The 14,350-nt window shown below is 37.0% G+C and overlaps 1 protein-coding gene across 1 annotated transcript; it reads right to left on the reverse strand.

The window, feature by feature from the left end:
- Positions 1-252: 252 nt before the first annotated feature.
- LOC117399511 (C-C chemokine receptor type 4-like) lies at positions 253-6,487 on the reverse strand. Its single transcript, XM_033998744.3, has 2 exons — positions 5,245-6,487; positions 253-1,735 (listed from the first exon to the last, which is right to left on the reverse strand). Exon 2 carries the CDS (start codon positions 1,713-1,715, stop codon positions 684-686), a length of 1,032 nt encoding a protein of 343 aa, XP_033854635.3. The 5' UTR covers positions 1,716-1,735; positions 5,245-6,487; the 3' UTR covers positions 253-683.
- Positions 6,488-14,350: the final 7,863 nt, after the last annotated feature.

Genomic DNA, 14,350 nt, shown 5'->3' on the forward strand with positions numbered 1-14,350 from the left:
GGTGATTTCACAGCAGATATTATTTAGCTTTGCACAACCTCTGTATTATCCTGTATTTTGGGAATTGATTTCCAAAAACAACAACAATTCTGAAATACCAAATCAGTTTTACTGTTAGGTCAGAAAATGAAATAATATTTTTTATATACTGATATCCATGCAAAAGCTTTAATTTTTATTTTTTTGCAAACATGAAAATACAGCTATGTTAAGATATAAAAAAACAAACAAACATCATATTTACAACAATGCATTAAAATGAACAGGTTAGATGCACGGAATTACACTGAATTTATATTTTCAATCAGCAATAAGTTCAGTACAATTTATTACCTCCAAAAACAGTAAGTGTATATGGTACAGTTATAGCCATTGTACAATTTTCAGAATATTACATTGTTTACATGTCTATTATTAATTACAACCTACATGAACACCAAACCATTTTTTCTTTTAGCTGTCTGCAAGTGTCGAGCCTTAATTTATATTTGAGAAAAAATACAACTCTTTTTAACAAGTGGACAGTTAATGCTTAATTGACTCCTGGATTTAAGTGACTTTCATCTAGTATGTAATAACAAAATTACACAGAAAATGATATATTCATATGTAAAATCACTGAAGCATTTTAAATCACTTTTTTTTCTTCACAAAATCAGATACATATAGCATACAAGGAAAATTCAATTGTATTTGCTGGAGGAATGCTGAACTATGCTGGTTGATCTTGAGTACACTGAACTAGTGGTTGGTTCCAAATCTCTTAATGCCTTACAGTCTATAAATCTGAGTAGCAATCTGGAGAGGTGCTTCTTAAACTTTTCTCCAGCAAACACATAGATAAATGGGTTCAAACAACTGTGGACATAGGCTATTGACTCTGTGACCTGAAGGCTTAAGTCAAGTCTCTTATCTGTTTCACAATCATCAAATACATGAAAGACACGTAAAGCATGCAAAAAGGAAACAATATTATATGGAGTCCAGAAAAAGAAAAATACTACGACTACTAAAAAAACAAGTTTAATGGTTTGCTTTTTGACGGATCTGCAGCTCAGTAATCTTTTTATGATACACGAATAACAGAAAACAATGATGCCTAATGGGATCAGCAGACCCAGTACATTCATTTTAAAAATATGAACTGCTGTCAGGGGTTTTATGTTGGAATCTGGATACTTAGGTCTGCATGTGCTTATATTGTCATCGATCTTTTGATTGTATATTATCTCTGGAAATGAAACCAACAAGGATACTAGCCAAACCACAATGCTTGCAATGGTACCATACTTCACTGTTCTAGTTCTTAGTGCATACACTGCATGGACTATTGCTAGATACCTGTCGATGCTCATCAGGGTTACAAAAAAGATACCACTGTAAAAGCCAATACTGTAACACCCTAGGATTATTTTACACATCACGCCCCCAAAAATCCACTGATCTTTTGCATAACATGCCAGGAATGGAAGTGAGAAAACAAACAACAAATCGGAAACTGCCAAATTCAGAAGAGAAACATCAGTCATGCTCCTTAGTTTTACACATTTGATCAATACCCAGAAAACAAGTGTATTCCCCATAAGTCCTGTCACAAACAGCAATGAGTAAACTGTTGGGAGAAAGGTAGACCCAATGTTGTCCTTAATACATGGAACATATTCTGATAAACTGTTGTAGTCAAACTCTTCAGAATCATTGTAGTTGTACTCCATTGTGGGACCTATATCCACACCTAGGCGAAAAAATGTGTAAGTTAGTCCAGCAAAAACATTGGATATCTTCAGAGCCTAATCTGGCTCCATGAGCTACATTATGACCTGTCCTACTGCAGCGATGAACGCTCTTACAGGTTATAACTATGCAATAAATGAATTATGTATAAAGAAGTTGTTACTACACTACAAATGGAATTATACCACATCAACCTAGCCTCACTGTTAATAGTGAAAGACTTACAGTATTAACCTATAAAGTACATCACCCCATTATACAACATAGTATATTTTGTATACATTCAGTCAGCCACAGAGGCATCTGATATAATAAGAAGACGTCCACCCCATTATACAGTAATGGAATTAATCTTGTTTGCATTCACCAGTGGTCCCACAGATTTGTAACAGTTAACAAAAAAAGAGGGTATGTTTTCCTGATTAATACTTAATAAGGTAAAAAAAAAAAAAGAAGTCAAAATGAAATTTAGTTCAGAGTAGATCCTTGCTGCCCGACCGGAGCCTGACAGGACACGACAATAAGTGTTGGGTCGGGTGTAGTTTATAGTTTGGGTAGGGTGGGTGTGTTATCAGTGAGTGGATTATGGCGTTTTTAATTTTAAGTGATTTTTTTCTTTTTTTTCTCTGTGTGCAAGTGCTTCCTAAAACTCACTTCCTGCTTCCTTTTTTCCTGACGTCATTTAACTAAAATTTTTACGGTGGAGAGATTTTCTACATTAAAAATATTGAGGCTGAGGAGTAAAAAAAGAAAAACCTATCAACCGGAGAATGTGTAGCAGTGGAACGTTCCGTTGCTGGAAAGGATACGTTTAAGTCCATGGTTTGGAAAAATTACGACATTATTGTATTCAGCGATAATAAAAGTCCATGTGGCTTGTACAATGCAAATCTTGCAAAATATTACTGAAATATGACAGCAAAAAGACAGGAAATTCATTTCTGCAGCGGCACACTGAAAATGGATGTATTTGTCTGTAGCTGGGCCAAGAATTTGCAAGAGCATCTTATGTGTCGCTGTTTATGGTAACAACGTTTTGAAGAAGACTGTTGTTGTCATTTTTTAAATCACACAGTGTTGGATTACTAGGAAAGGAAGTAAATCAATGAGATATGATTAATTGAGAGTGATCTTTATTAACTAGAATCAGTAATAGACTTTACACTGAAGGTACTTGGTTTCAATAGCGTATGTTTGGAATATATTTGTGGAGATGGTCTGGTCGGGTCGGGTCAGGTATGCAGATATTTCAAAAGTCTTGGGCCTGTCTTTAGGCCTGAACAGACGAGAGCCCTGTTGCTGGTTCTTCAGTGTATGTGTGCCTTTATGGAAACAGCTGGGATGTGCAACAGGAGATGTGTTGCTAAACAACTAATTGAGCAGATAGGCCTGTTACAAGGATTTATAATTGCTATTTAAGTTTTTTTTTCTTTTTTTTGGAGGGGGGAGGGGGTGGGGGGTGCGCAAATCATGCAACGACTTGGTGTTAGTATACTTGTTCAATTTGTTGGCCAGCAGATTGCAAACAGCCTGCAGACTCCAAAGTACTTTGGGTGATTTCACTATGAATATTGTTTTGCATTTCTCAGAGGTTTATTGCTTTTTGCAACTCTTGACTTGTCCTGTATTTTAGAAATCCTTTCCAAAACCAGTGAATGTATATAGTGCAAATACTGTCAAATCAGCTTTATTTAATCTTTGCAGACCAGACAATTTAAATCAGTATTGTATTAGAGCTGTAAAGAGATTACAAATGTTAATCTTAGTTATTCTTGGTTTTAAATCACATATTTAATTATTATTATTATTTGTTTATTTAGCAGACGCCTTTATCCAAGGCGACTTACAGAGACTAGGATGTGTAAACTATGCATCAGCTGCAGACTCACTTACAACTACGTCTCACCCGAAAGACGGAGCACAAGGAGGTTAAGTGACTTGCTCAGGGTCACACGAGTCAGTGGCTGAGGTGGGATTTGGACCGGGGACCTCCTGGTTACAAGCCTGTTTCTTTAACCACTGGACCACAGAAATTGAGCCTGCAATTTCTGACAGAACTGCGTCGATAAAGAGCTCTTGTCAGGCAAATTAAAAACATTGATTGTAGAAATAATACACATGTGTTAAGGAGCGGTGTCTCTGAATAAATCTAGATTAATTTTGTTAATAAATACAATCGTTTTCAAAAGAGAAAGCTTGGAAGGGATAATGAGGCAGACTTTACATTATTGAGATAGGAGAAAACTCGCCATCGGAAATCTTTGGATTCTCAGGATGCACCGCTTCGGCTCGGACAGAAGTTGTAGTGTTAAATCAGTGGAGTTGAACAGTGTGTCTCTGCAGCCTGGATCCTCCAGCCGTGCATCATTATACTGCCGAAGGCAAGCTCATTCATCTGAACACCCCAATCACATGATCACATCATACCTTATCGTAATACGGCCGATGGAAGGCAAGCTCATTCATCTAGCTCATTCATCTGAACACCAATCACATGATCACATCGTACCTTATCGTAATACAGCCGATGGAAGGCAAGTTCATTTATCTAGCTCATTCATCTGAACACCCCAATCACATGACCACATCGTATCTTATCGTAATACAGCCGACCCCCATCAAACGATTACTATTAACAATAACAATAAACGTAACAAAGCGAAAACATCAATTTTACATAACATATGTATTTTTGTCTTATAAATTCAAACTTCAAAGAAAAGCGAAAATATAATTCCCCCGATACCGACACACTCTTTTGTAGGCTGTAAAATATTCAGTTGCAATTTAGTTTGAATCAGAGCAGTATCATTTTAAATAATGCCCTTTATTTTCCAAAGACTGGTTTCACGGTCTTTGACGTGAAATACCAGTGCATGCATGACGTGTGCATGTCATTGACTGCATAAATATGTATTTTTATTATTATTATTTTTTTTTTTTTGCCGGTATTCATTATTAGGGGAGACCCTGTCTTGTTCATACAAGGGACATTTTGAAACAGTGTTGATGAAGATTATTATTTAAATACAGATGACTGTAGTACAGGATTGCAATGGGAATGTCAGATTATATTGTAATATGCATATCACTGTGCATTATTACATGTTATTACGGTTAACCACATCACACTGTATGACATTTCCCCAATAATAATGAATAGCTGAAAAAAGAAGCATATGTGACTGGGTTCAGAAAATAATGATGAGGATTATTTAAATCAATGTGTAGGAGCTCCCCAGGAGCAGATCTTGAAATGTATTTATTTGAAAAAAAATAGAAAAATCTGAGTGGACTGTGCGTATATTATCTGTGTATGTTTTTGTTAATTTATTTTCTATTGTATTTTGTTGGGTTTTTGTATTGTTGTATCTATGGTTTGTTTGTTGTTATTATTATTTGTCTTATTTGGTGCTAGCTTAAATTTGATGGTTATTGTAGTAAGTAAAAGAGGGACATTGTGAATGGAATTGCATTTCTCAAATTAATCATATGAGTATTTATACTTACCCCTGGGTATGATCTTGTGTGCTCCTTTGGGTGGTCCAGGTGGCAAATCTGTGTGTTAAGAACCTATAAGCAAAGTATAGGCAAATGTTATTACTGAATACTTACCTTAGATATGTATCTGTGACAATTCCACACATTAATATTAAATAACGGTAGCTAAGTGTTGCTAGTTTTCTGGGATTTCAAACAAATAAAATTCTATTAATTTTCTTTTTACTTTAAAATGAAGTAAAATGACACAGCAGGCTTGTTTAACTTTTCTTACATTTCAAGAAAATACATACCAACAGAAATGTTTTTTTTTTTTCCTAACAGCTTTTCTTAATCCTCATAAGGTAATCTGGGGTCCATTCGGACCCAACGGTGCTTTAGTATCGGTTATTGTGTGGAACTAGTGACTTGTGTTTACTTTTAGGTAGTTGTCAGACACCCATCCTGTTACACTATGCAAAGGATAATTCTAGTCCAGGTAGCCTTGTCGAATTTCCCAAATTGTTTTAGGTTTCGGGTCTGTATTGGACCCCAGGCTTAGTGTATCAGTGGGCCCAACCTTCTTACGTGAATATCTGGGGCAGTGTAATAGCTAGCTTCCTGGCTTGTTTGAAAGTACAGATTTGGAGCTTTCCAATGATGTATCTTATGTCCAGAACACACGTTCCTAAGCAAAACTACAGCAAACCGAACCTAAGGCTTGAGTCATGTGACATGAGTCAGCTCCTAAGTTTTGTTTGTTGCCTATTACTTGGTCGCTTCAACAGATAGCGTTCCGGTTTCAACGTCATTTAAAAGTGCAGGCTTGTCACACTCCATTGATGTCAGACATGCCCATATGCGTACTTTCTACCACCCCCTCATTCAGTGCTCCAGTGCTGTAACGTGCAGCAAATCTGTAGGTATGTTCAAATGCCTGTAACTCAAAAATGGTAGGAACACAGTCAGTATACCACATGAAAGAGGCTTTGGGCTTTCCAATGATATCTCATGTGCCTTGATGACATGTTCCTAGAATAAACTACAGCGTCCAGAATACAGTGGTGCCTTCACTTGCTAGGAGACAGCTGTGTGCATTGGGCGTCTTATCCATTTTGCATAGCATAAACAACACATTATACCAAATCATATACATATTTTCATTCGTTCATTTACTCCAGTTGTTAGTTATACGTTGTTTTATTTCTGTGGTCCGGTTGGACCCCAGGTTACCAGGAAAGTCCGTTTTCCAACATGTCCTTATGAGGGTTAACCAATTCATAGCTGCAAGTCGTTCTTTTGAACCTTGAGAAACTCTTTGAACCTTGAGAAACAGCCCTAATTTGTATACACAGTAATTACATAAAGGATATTTTTTTTTCAAACATGTAAATAAAATGTGTTATTTAAAAAAAACTACAGCTGTATTAGAAAACATCGTTTTTACAACAATGCATTAAAAAGAATCCTATAAATGGGTACATTTAGATAAAACTACATGGAATTACATTTAGTTCTTATTCACAATGAAAATGGGCCAATTATCAATTATAATGTTGTACAGTACAGTAGTTTTTTGTTTTTTTTTTTTTTTTTTATCCCAAAAAGCCATATACAACCATTGTAAAACATGAATAATGTTACCATTCTGCCACCGCATCATTTGAAACCACTGTTACGCTGTAGGACCACTGCAGCTTTCTCAGCACATCTAGATTTGCCGATGTGTGAAATTCCACAATGTACTTGGAGGGGTCAAGAGTAAAGGGGCTGTATCTCTTCTTTATGGTTTGACAGGTCATTATAAATTCACCTGATGTATATTTAGCATATATACTTGGCCCTTCAAATCCACTGCGACAGTGGAAATAAGACCAGATTAAAGGCACTTGCATATTGATCCTATACTTTTTTATACTCTGATGATTAGCTGTATCTTAAACAGCGTTTCTCAATCTGGGGGTCCCGATTTTGGTTTTTTTTTTTTTTTTTAAATATAGATGCTCAGTAACCGTATCCAGCTAAGCAGTAAATGGCAAAATAATGCGTTCGTGGGAAGGTGAGTGGAAGTTAATCGTCTGTATAAAAATCATATTTGTTATAAAAGTCATCTGTTTATTACAAACCCTGTCAGGAACTTAACATGTTTGTTTAAATCAAAAGTGCATTATACTATTTAATCAGAAAAAGCTTTCAAAATAATAATGAATAACTTATCGGTCTGTAGTTTTTTTGTTGCAAGTTTTCTTACTAAGTCGCACGCATTGTGACAGACTAGTATACTGTAGTTGCAAATAAAATGTAGAAAACGTTGGCAATTGCTTTTGGTTCGGTAGATTAAATGCAATCGTTTCTTTACTCGGGTTTTTCCAAATTAACACGTGAAAGTGGCTGTTTTGCTTAATATCCTCGTTTTTTTTTTTTTAAAGCTTGGTTCTGGACAGTTAGTGTCTTTTTAGCTGTATGGAGTGTTAATTATACTTTTATTATACGTTTTTAAAAGCTCAAAAAAACAACAACAAAAAAAATCTGCCATTTTTAAATGTCTTTCAAAATTAATTAAATAGATTCAAATTATACAAACCTGTTTAATATTTATTATTGCTCCACAGCTGAGCTTTAATAATTGTTAAAACTCGACTATCTTTTTGGTATTCGAGTAATCGCCTTGGCAGGAATACTGAACAGAAGATCGTTATTACTGATTTGGTTGAGAGAGTGAAGGCGATATTAATAAAAGATATAAAAAAAAACTTATATAGAAAAAAATGAAGATGGCAGTTTTTATTTTTATTTTATAGTTAATACTAAAGTTAAGGGGATTCAAGGCACTTCAGAATTCGCTAAATTGTAGGAAGGCATACAATTGTGTGTGTGTGTGTGATTTTTCCCCGCTGCATTTAATGCAGATTTTTTATTTTTAATTAACACAGATGTTTTTGTGGGGTGTTTTATTAGATGTGAAAACACTGTAGAACCCCTAAAGTGCCCCTCCATAATTAAACTGGGGCCCCCTTGGTGCCCCCCTGTGTGCTATACTCTAGAATCACCACTGTCTGAGATGTAGGTCTTATATTTTATTTTACACACATAAATGTTTCTTTAGGCTGAGGGAGAGTAATTCTGTCTCCTATATTGTGCTTGCCACAAATACATGTTTCTTCAGGCCGATAAGTAGAGCAAAGTATGATGTTGCCTGGGGTGTGTTACTTGTTAAGTGTTGTTGCTAGCAGAATCACTGATGTACAGTCATTTCATATGATATCGCACCGCGGGGTGGGGGTGGGGGGTCATCACAGCCTGAAACATTTCCAAATGGGGGCCCAGCAAAAAAAGTTTGAGAACCCCTGCTCTAGAGGTTTTACTACATCTCAGTGCCATCAATATAAACATATAAAAAGCTGTAACATACTGTATGTGGTAACCAGTGATTGAACAGAACAGCATAGCCAAAACCATGCCTCTGTTTTCACTAAGTACAACCTTTGGTTTCTTATAACTATCTACATTGTGGTTTATAACTTTAGCCCCCAATAATAACTATTATCATGTATGTTGATTAATGGGTTGAATATGGAACATTGTAAATGAGATGTTACATCTTTACAGCCCTATCACGGTAAACAAACTCAAACACAAAATAAAATAATATACCGGTACTACTGATGCAGCAGTTTTGGTAATGTTGGGCTTTCTGATCTTATCCAGTCAATTTAGAGATCTCAAAACATCCATGTAGTACCAGATAGTTAGTTAATATATGGCAGACAGACAGATTTTATGGGAGGAAAACGTAACATGATTTTATCTGAAAAGATCAAAAGGCATCTCTTTGTCATTCACTGACATCATTCATCAGATCTTCTGTAAGGGTCAGTGCACAGTGTTAGTATATTCAGCAATGTGGTGATAATTAAACAGGAAATATAAAAAAGTAGGCCAGTTGAGCAATGCTATCATTTAATGGTAAATGATTAAAAAGATTATACAGTACTCACAAAAAAAGATGAAGATGGACCACAGAGTGAAGATGTGTAACTTCAGATGTTCATAGCTGTCTGACAAAGTAATTGTTCAGTTAATAGATTTCCTGTGACATACCTCAGTAATATCTATTTTAAACCAAGCACCTACAGCCTTGAGCGCTCTCATTGGTAACCTCAGTGACATTTATCCCCCACCACATCTAATTAGTACATTCAGATTAAAGGCATCAGTAACATGAACAAGTTAATCACTGTGACCTTAACTAAGAATTGTGGGAGCTAATTATGATTTGTTTGTTGTTTGTGTACAGGAGTGAATAGAGGTTGTGGCAACATGGGGTGTTATTTACCACAATACTCAGCAGGTCTTTTCACAGCAGTCCTCTAGTGTGGTGTTGCAGTTACACTCAGACAACAGAAATAAGGTCGAAACAGGGCGGGACCTGTGTGTTTATTCAGCTTTCCTGTGTCCTGTCATGGGGACATAAAGTGGTGTGACTTTGTTTACTCTATAGGGATAATTAATTTATTTTTGATTGATAATACGTGGATATATTTACTGAAAAGTTCTTATATTCTGCTTGCCAGAATTTTTGTTAGCATTTTACAATCGCTAGAGTTAGAGAAACTGGTCTAAAACTAGAGCAGTCAAATAGGTCTCTATCCTTCTTAGCAATTAAGGAGATGATGTTCCCAGGTATACAGTAGGTAACAGTTTTTTTAAATAAGGTACGATTATTTTGTATTTCCTTGGTGACTGAAAACGGCCGCCCTCCCAAAGCTTTGTGTCATCTAGACATTTTACAAGTTTGCTAATTATCCCCTGATTGACAACAAAAGAGCACCTATTAGTGATGTAAATAAGAAACAAGCTTCTATCATTCTGGTACAAAGGGTACAAAAGGGTTCCATACGAAAAGTAAAATGTGTGTGTGTGTGTATATATATATATATATATATATATATATATATATATATATATATATATATAGTAACAGCAGGGAGGGAGTTAATTCCTCCCTGTGGAGGAATTCATGTGCAAATGCACAATTAGTGTGGGGTTTGTTTATTTATTTGAATGATTTGTTAATTGTTATGGCAGCTTGGCACGATCAGTGCAAATTAGTGCCAGCTGCCCACACTCGTTACTGTGGGGCATATAAGCCTCACAGTTAGTTGGTTCAGGGCTGCTGAGTAGAAGGAGGCAGATAGTGTGCTCTGTCTCCGAGCAGTTGTACAGAAGGTAAGTGCTGTGTCAAACCTGTGTGGTTTTTGTGTGTGTTTGTTTTGGCAGGTAAACGGCGTAGCCATCCTGCGAGCTAGTCAGGGACCTACCTGTGTAGTCAGCGCTCCAAAACGGAGTTAGGTGTTTGTTTGTGTTTTGTAAATTAAAAAAATAGCGCAACTTCGCTGGAAAACTATACTTTTGTGTCGGAGTCTGATTTTAAAGGGCTAAAAGAACCCGAGCCGCAAGGCTCATTTTACAATATATATATTATGCCTACATACATGAACACAGTCCTTTCTAGTATATTTTTGTACTGAATAAATCATTTTCCAAATGCAAGCATATTTAACAGTAAGCTAGTCTGTGGCGGTACTGGCTCTCTAGCACGTCTCTCTACCAATTTTCCTGCCCATTGTCAAGGACCTCATCATGTACAAATCATACACCTATTCAGAGACACGCATTTGTGATACAGCGTCCAACCAACGGCTAATCATCTTCCAAGCATCATATAATAATAATGGGTGGCAATTGTTATCAGATTCGGTATGCAATCACATTTTCAGTCAGGTTGCATACTGAAAAATTCTACCGTAATTGTTCTTTTGCTTCCCAATCTATTTTGTGTCTTTCATCCTTACAACGTTATCATGCTACAATATCACTTCGGTAATTACAGTTCAGTCATGCTCGGTCAAGTCAACTACTGTGAGACCCTCTATTGCTCGGTCAAGTCAACTACTGTGAGACCTTCTATCAGTACCATACCGAATCTTCAAGGATCTCTCTATTAAACCAGTGTCTTTCCTCAGATTCTTTTATTTCCGATCAGACCTCAATCTAATGGCTAACTCGGTTTCTCAAAGTAACCATGCAACCTATAATTCAGCGTGGCAACTGTTCCCTACCATACGGCACTGCTCATCAGGATTTCAATTTCACTAATCAGATTTTTGTTTCCCCCTCCTAAAATCCTTCCCACAGATTCAAATGCTGCTACGAGGCATCCAACGACCTGCTCCAGTCATCCATCCCCCAAACTGCCCATTACTAAAGAAGTCCTGGAATCCCTTGTCAACATTCTTCACTCTGGTTACTTCACGCCATACAAAGATGCCTCCTGAAAGCAATGTTCATGTCTGCATAATGCAGATTCCTCCGGTGCAGCAAAATCACTTCCCGGACCCAGGCTCTTGATCCCTCATTTGACCTCTGTATCGGAGATCTCCATCTTCATTCTCTGGTCATGTATTCCTTACATTTAAAACATTCCAAGACTGACTGGGTAAGAAAAGAGGTACACGTATATTTATTTTAAAAAAATTATGTCATTTGACCTTTCTGTGCTCTTTCCAGCTACCTGTCGATGTGCCCAGACACCAGCTCTTCTGAACCCCTCTTCCTCACCCTAGAAGGATCAGTCGTTTCCAGGAATTGGTTCTGCGACAGTCTACGTGCATCTCTCCTACACACTGGATTTCCTTCCGATAATTACTCTGCCACTTCAGCTGCATCGAGGAACATTTCTCCATACCTGATCAAGACATTCAGGCGATGGACTTCTGGGGCATACAAAATTTACATCCGCAAAAATGACTGCAGCGCAAAAAACTATGTCACTAATGAAAGGAAAAGAAAGTGAAAAAAAAATATATATACACTACCGGTCAAAAGTTTAAGAACACCCCCATTTTTCCAGTTTTTATTGAAATTTAAGCAGTTCAAGTCCAGTGAATAACCTGAAATGGTACAAAGGTAAGCGGTAAACTGCCAGAGGTTAAAAAAAAAAGTTTAGGTTACCAAAAACTGAAAAATAATGTACATTTCAGAGTTATACAAAAAGGCCTTTTTCAGGGAACAAGTAATGGGTTAACAACTTACAGCTGTTCTGCAGCAATGGAAGTAAATTAAGCCTTGAAAGTTGATGCTAACAATTCCTACAGGTGTCCCAACTTTTGTTGATTACTTACAAACCCTCTGTCTGTATAAAAGCAGTGTTGGAACAGACTGTGTTACTACACCCTCTTAAGCATTATTTGGACAGTATTGTACTGCAGGAAGTAGTATATTGCTCTCATAATGGCGAGAAAAAGGCAATTAACAAAGGAAGACAGACAGACCATTATAACCCTTAAAAGTGTAGGTCTTTCCTTTAGAGAAATTGCAAAGAAAGCCAAGGTGTCAGTGAGTACAGTTTCCTACACCATCAAAAGGCACTTGGAAACTGGAGGAAACTCTGACAGGAAGAGGTCTGGCAGACCCAAAGCCACAACAGAATCAGAAGACAAGTTTCTGAGAGTCAACAGCTTGCATGATAGGCAGCTCACAGGACAACAGCTTCAAGCACAGCTTAACACTGGTCGAAGTAAGCAAGTCTCAGTTTCAACTGTGAAGAGAAGACTTCGAGCTGCAGGTTTGACAGGTCGAGTGGCAGTAAGAAAGCCATTGCTAAGATGGCAAAATAAGAAAAAGAGGCTTGCCTGGGCCATGAAGCACCACCAGTGGACTACTGAAGACTGGAAGAAGGTCTTATGGACCAATGAATCAAAATTTGAAATCTTTGGTTCATCACGCAGGGTTTTTGTACGCCGTCGAGTAGGCGAAAGGATGGTTCCTCGGTGTGTGACACCAACTGTCAAACATGGAGGAGGAAGCGTGATGGTCTGGGGCTCTTTTGCTGGATCCAGAGTCGGCGACTTGCACAGAGTGAGTGGCACCCTGAATCAAAACTGCTACCACAGCATTTTGCAGCGCCATGCAATACCCTCTGGTATACACCTAGTTGGTCAGGGGTTCATCCCACAGCAAGATAATGACCCAAAACATACCTCCAGGCTATGTCAGAACTACCTTAGAAGAAAAGAACAAGACGGTAGGCTTCAAATCATGGAATGGCCAGCACAGTCTCCAGACTTAAACCCCATCGAGCTGGTTTGGTATGAACTGGACAGAAGGGTGAAAGCAAACTTCTGCAACAGTGTTGGGAAGAACTTTCCGAACAATATTTGATTTCCATTGTAGAAAGAATGCCACGAGTGTGTTCGGCTGTTATATCTGCAAAAGGTGGCTACTTTGATGAGTCAAAAATTTAGATTAAATTTTCAATATTCTCCAATTGTTTATTTGTTCTATGCTTTAATTTCAGAGTACATTGAGACATTAAACTGCGTAAATTTCAATAAAAACTGGAAAAATGGAGGTGTTCTAAAACTTTTGACCGGTAGTGTATATATGTATATATATATATATATATATATATATATATATATATATATATATATATATATATATATATATGTATATATATATATGTATATATATATATATATATATATATATATATATATATATATATATAGTAACAGAGCAGGGACGGGGTTAAAATCATCCCTGCCAAAAACACGTGCAAATGGTTAATTGTTTTATTGTTTTATTGATTTGGCAGCTGGCCTCATCATTGTAAATTAGAGCCAGCTGCCTATACCTGTTTCTCTGGGGCATATAAACTCCAGAGTTAGTTCATTCAGGGCTGCTGCTGTGTGGAGAACCCGACTGTGTGTCATTAATCTTACAAAAAGGTATTGTGTAAGCCTATTTTGTTAAACTGTTTTGTTTTATGCCAGGTAAACGGCTTAGCTAGTCAGGGACCTGCATAAATGTGTAGTTAACGCAGGTGTTTATTTCTGTTTTTGTTTATTTTGTAATAATTAAAGTGCATGTAAGCGCTTTAACCTCCATTTCTGTGTCGGGTCTGTCATTTTAAAGGGGCAAGTGAACAACCGTGAGTGAGGCCGTGTTACAATATATACAGTCAAACCCATCTACAACTTACCTGGGATATAACATACACACTGATATAAAGAACCAGTATCATGGAACCAAATAAAATCGTATTAAATTCTTCTTTTAGTACGTGCTCTGA

This window comes from Acipenser ruthenus, unplaced genomic scaffold (genome assembly GCF_902713425.1).
Source record: "Acipenser ruthenus unplaced genomic scaffold, fAciRut3.2 maternal haplotype, whole genome shotgun sequence".
Taxonomy (NCBI): Eukaryota; Metazoa; Chordata; class Actinopteri; order Acipenseriformes; family Acipenseridae; genus Acipenser; species Acipenser ruthenus.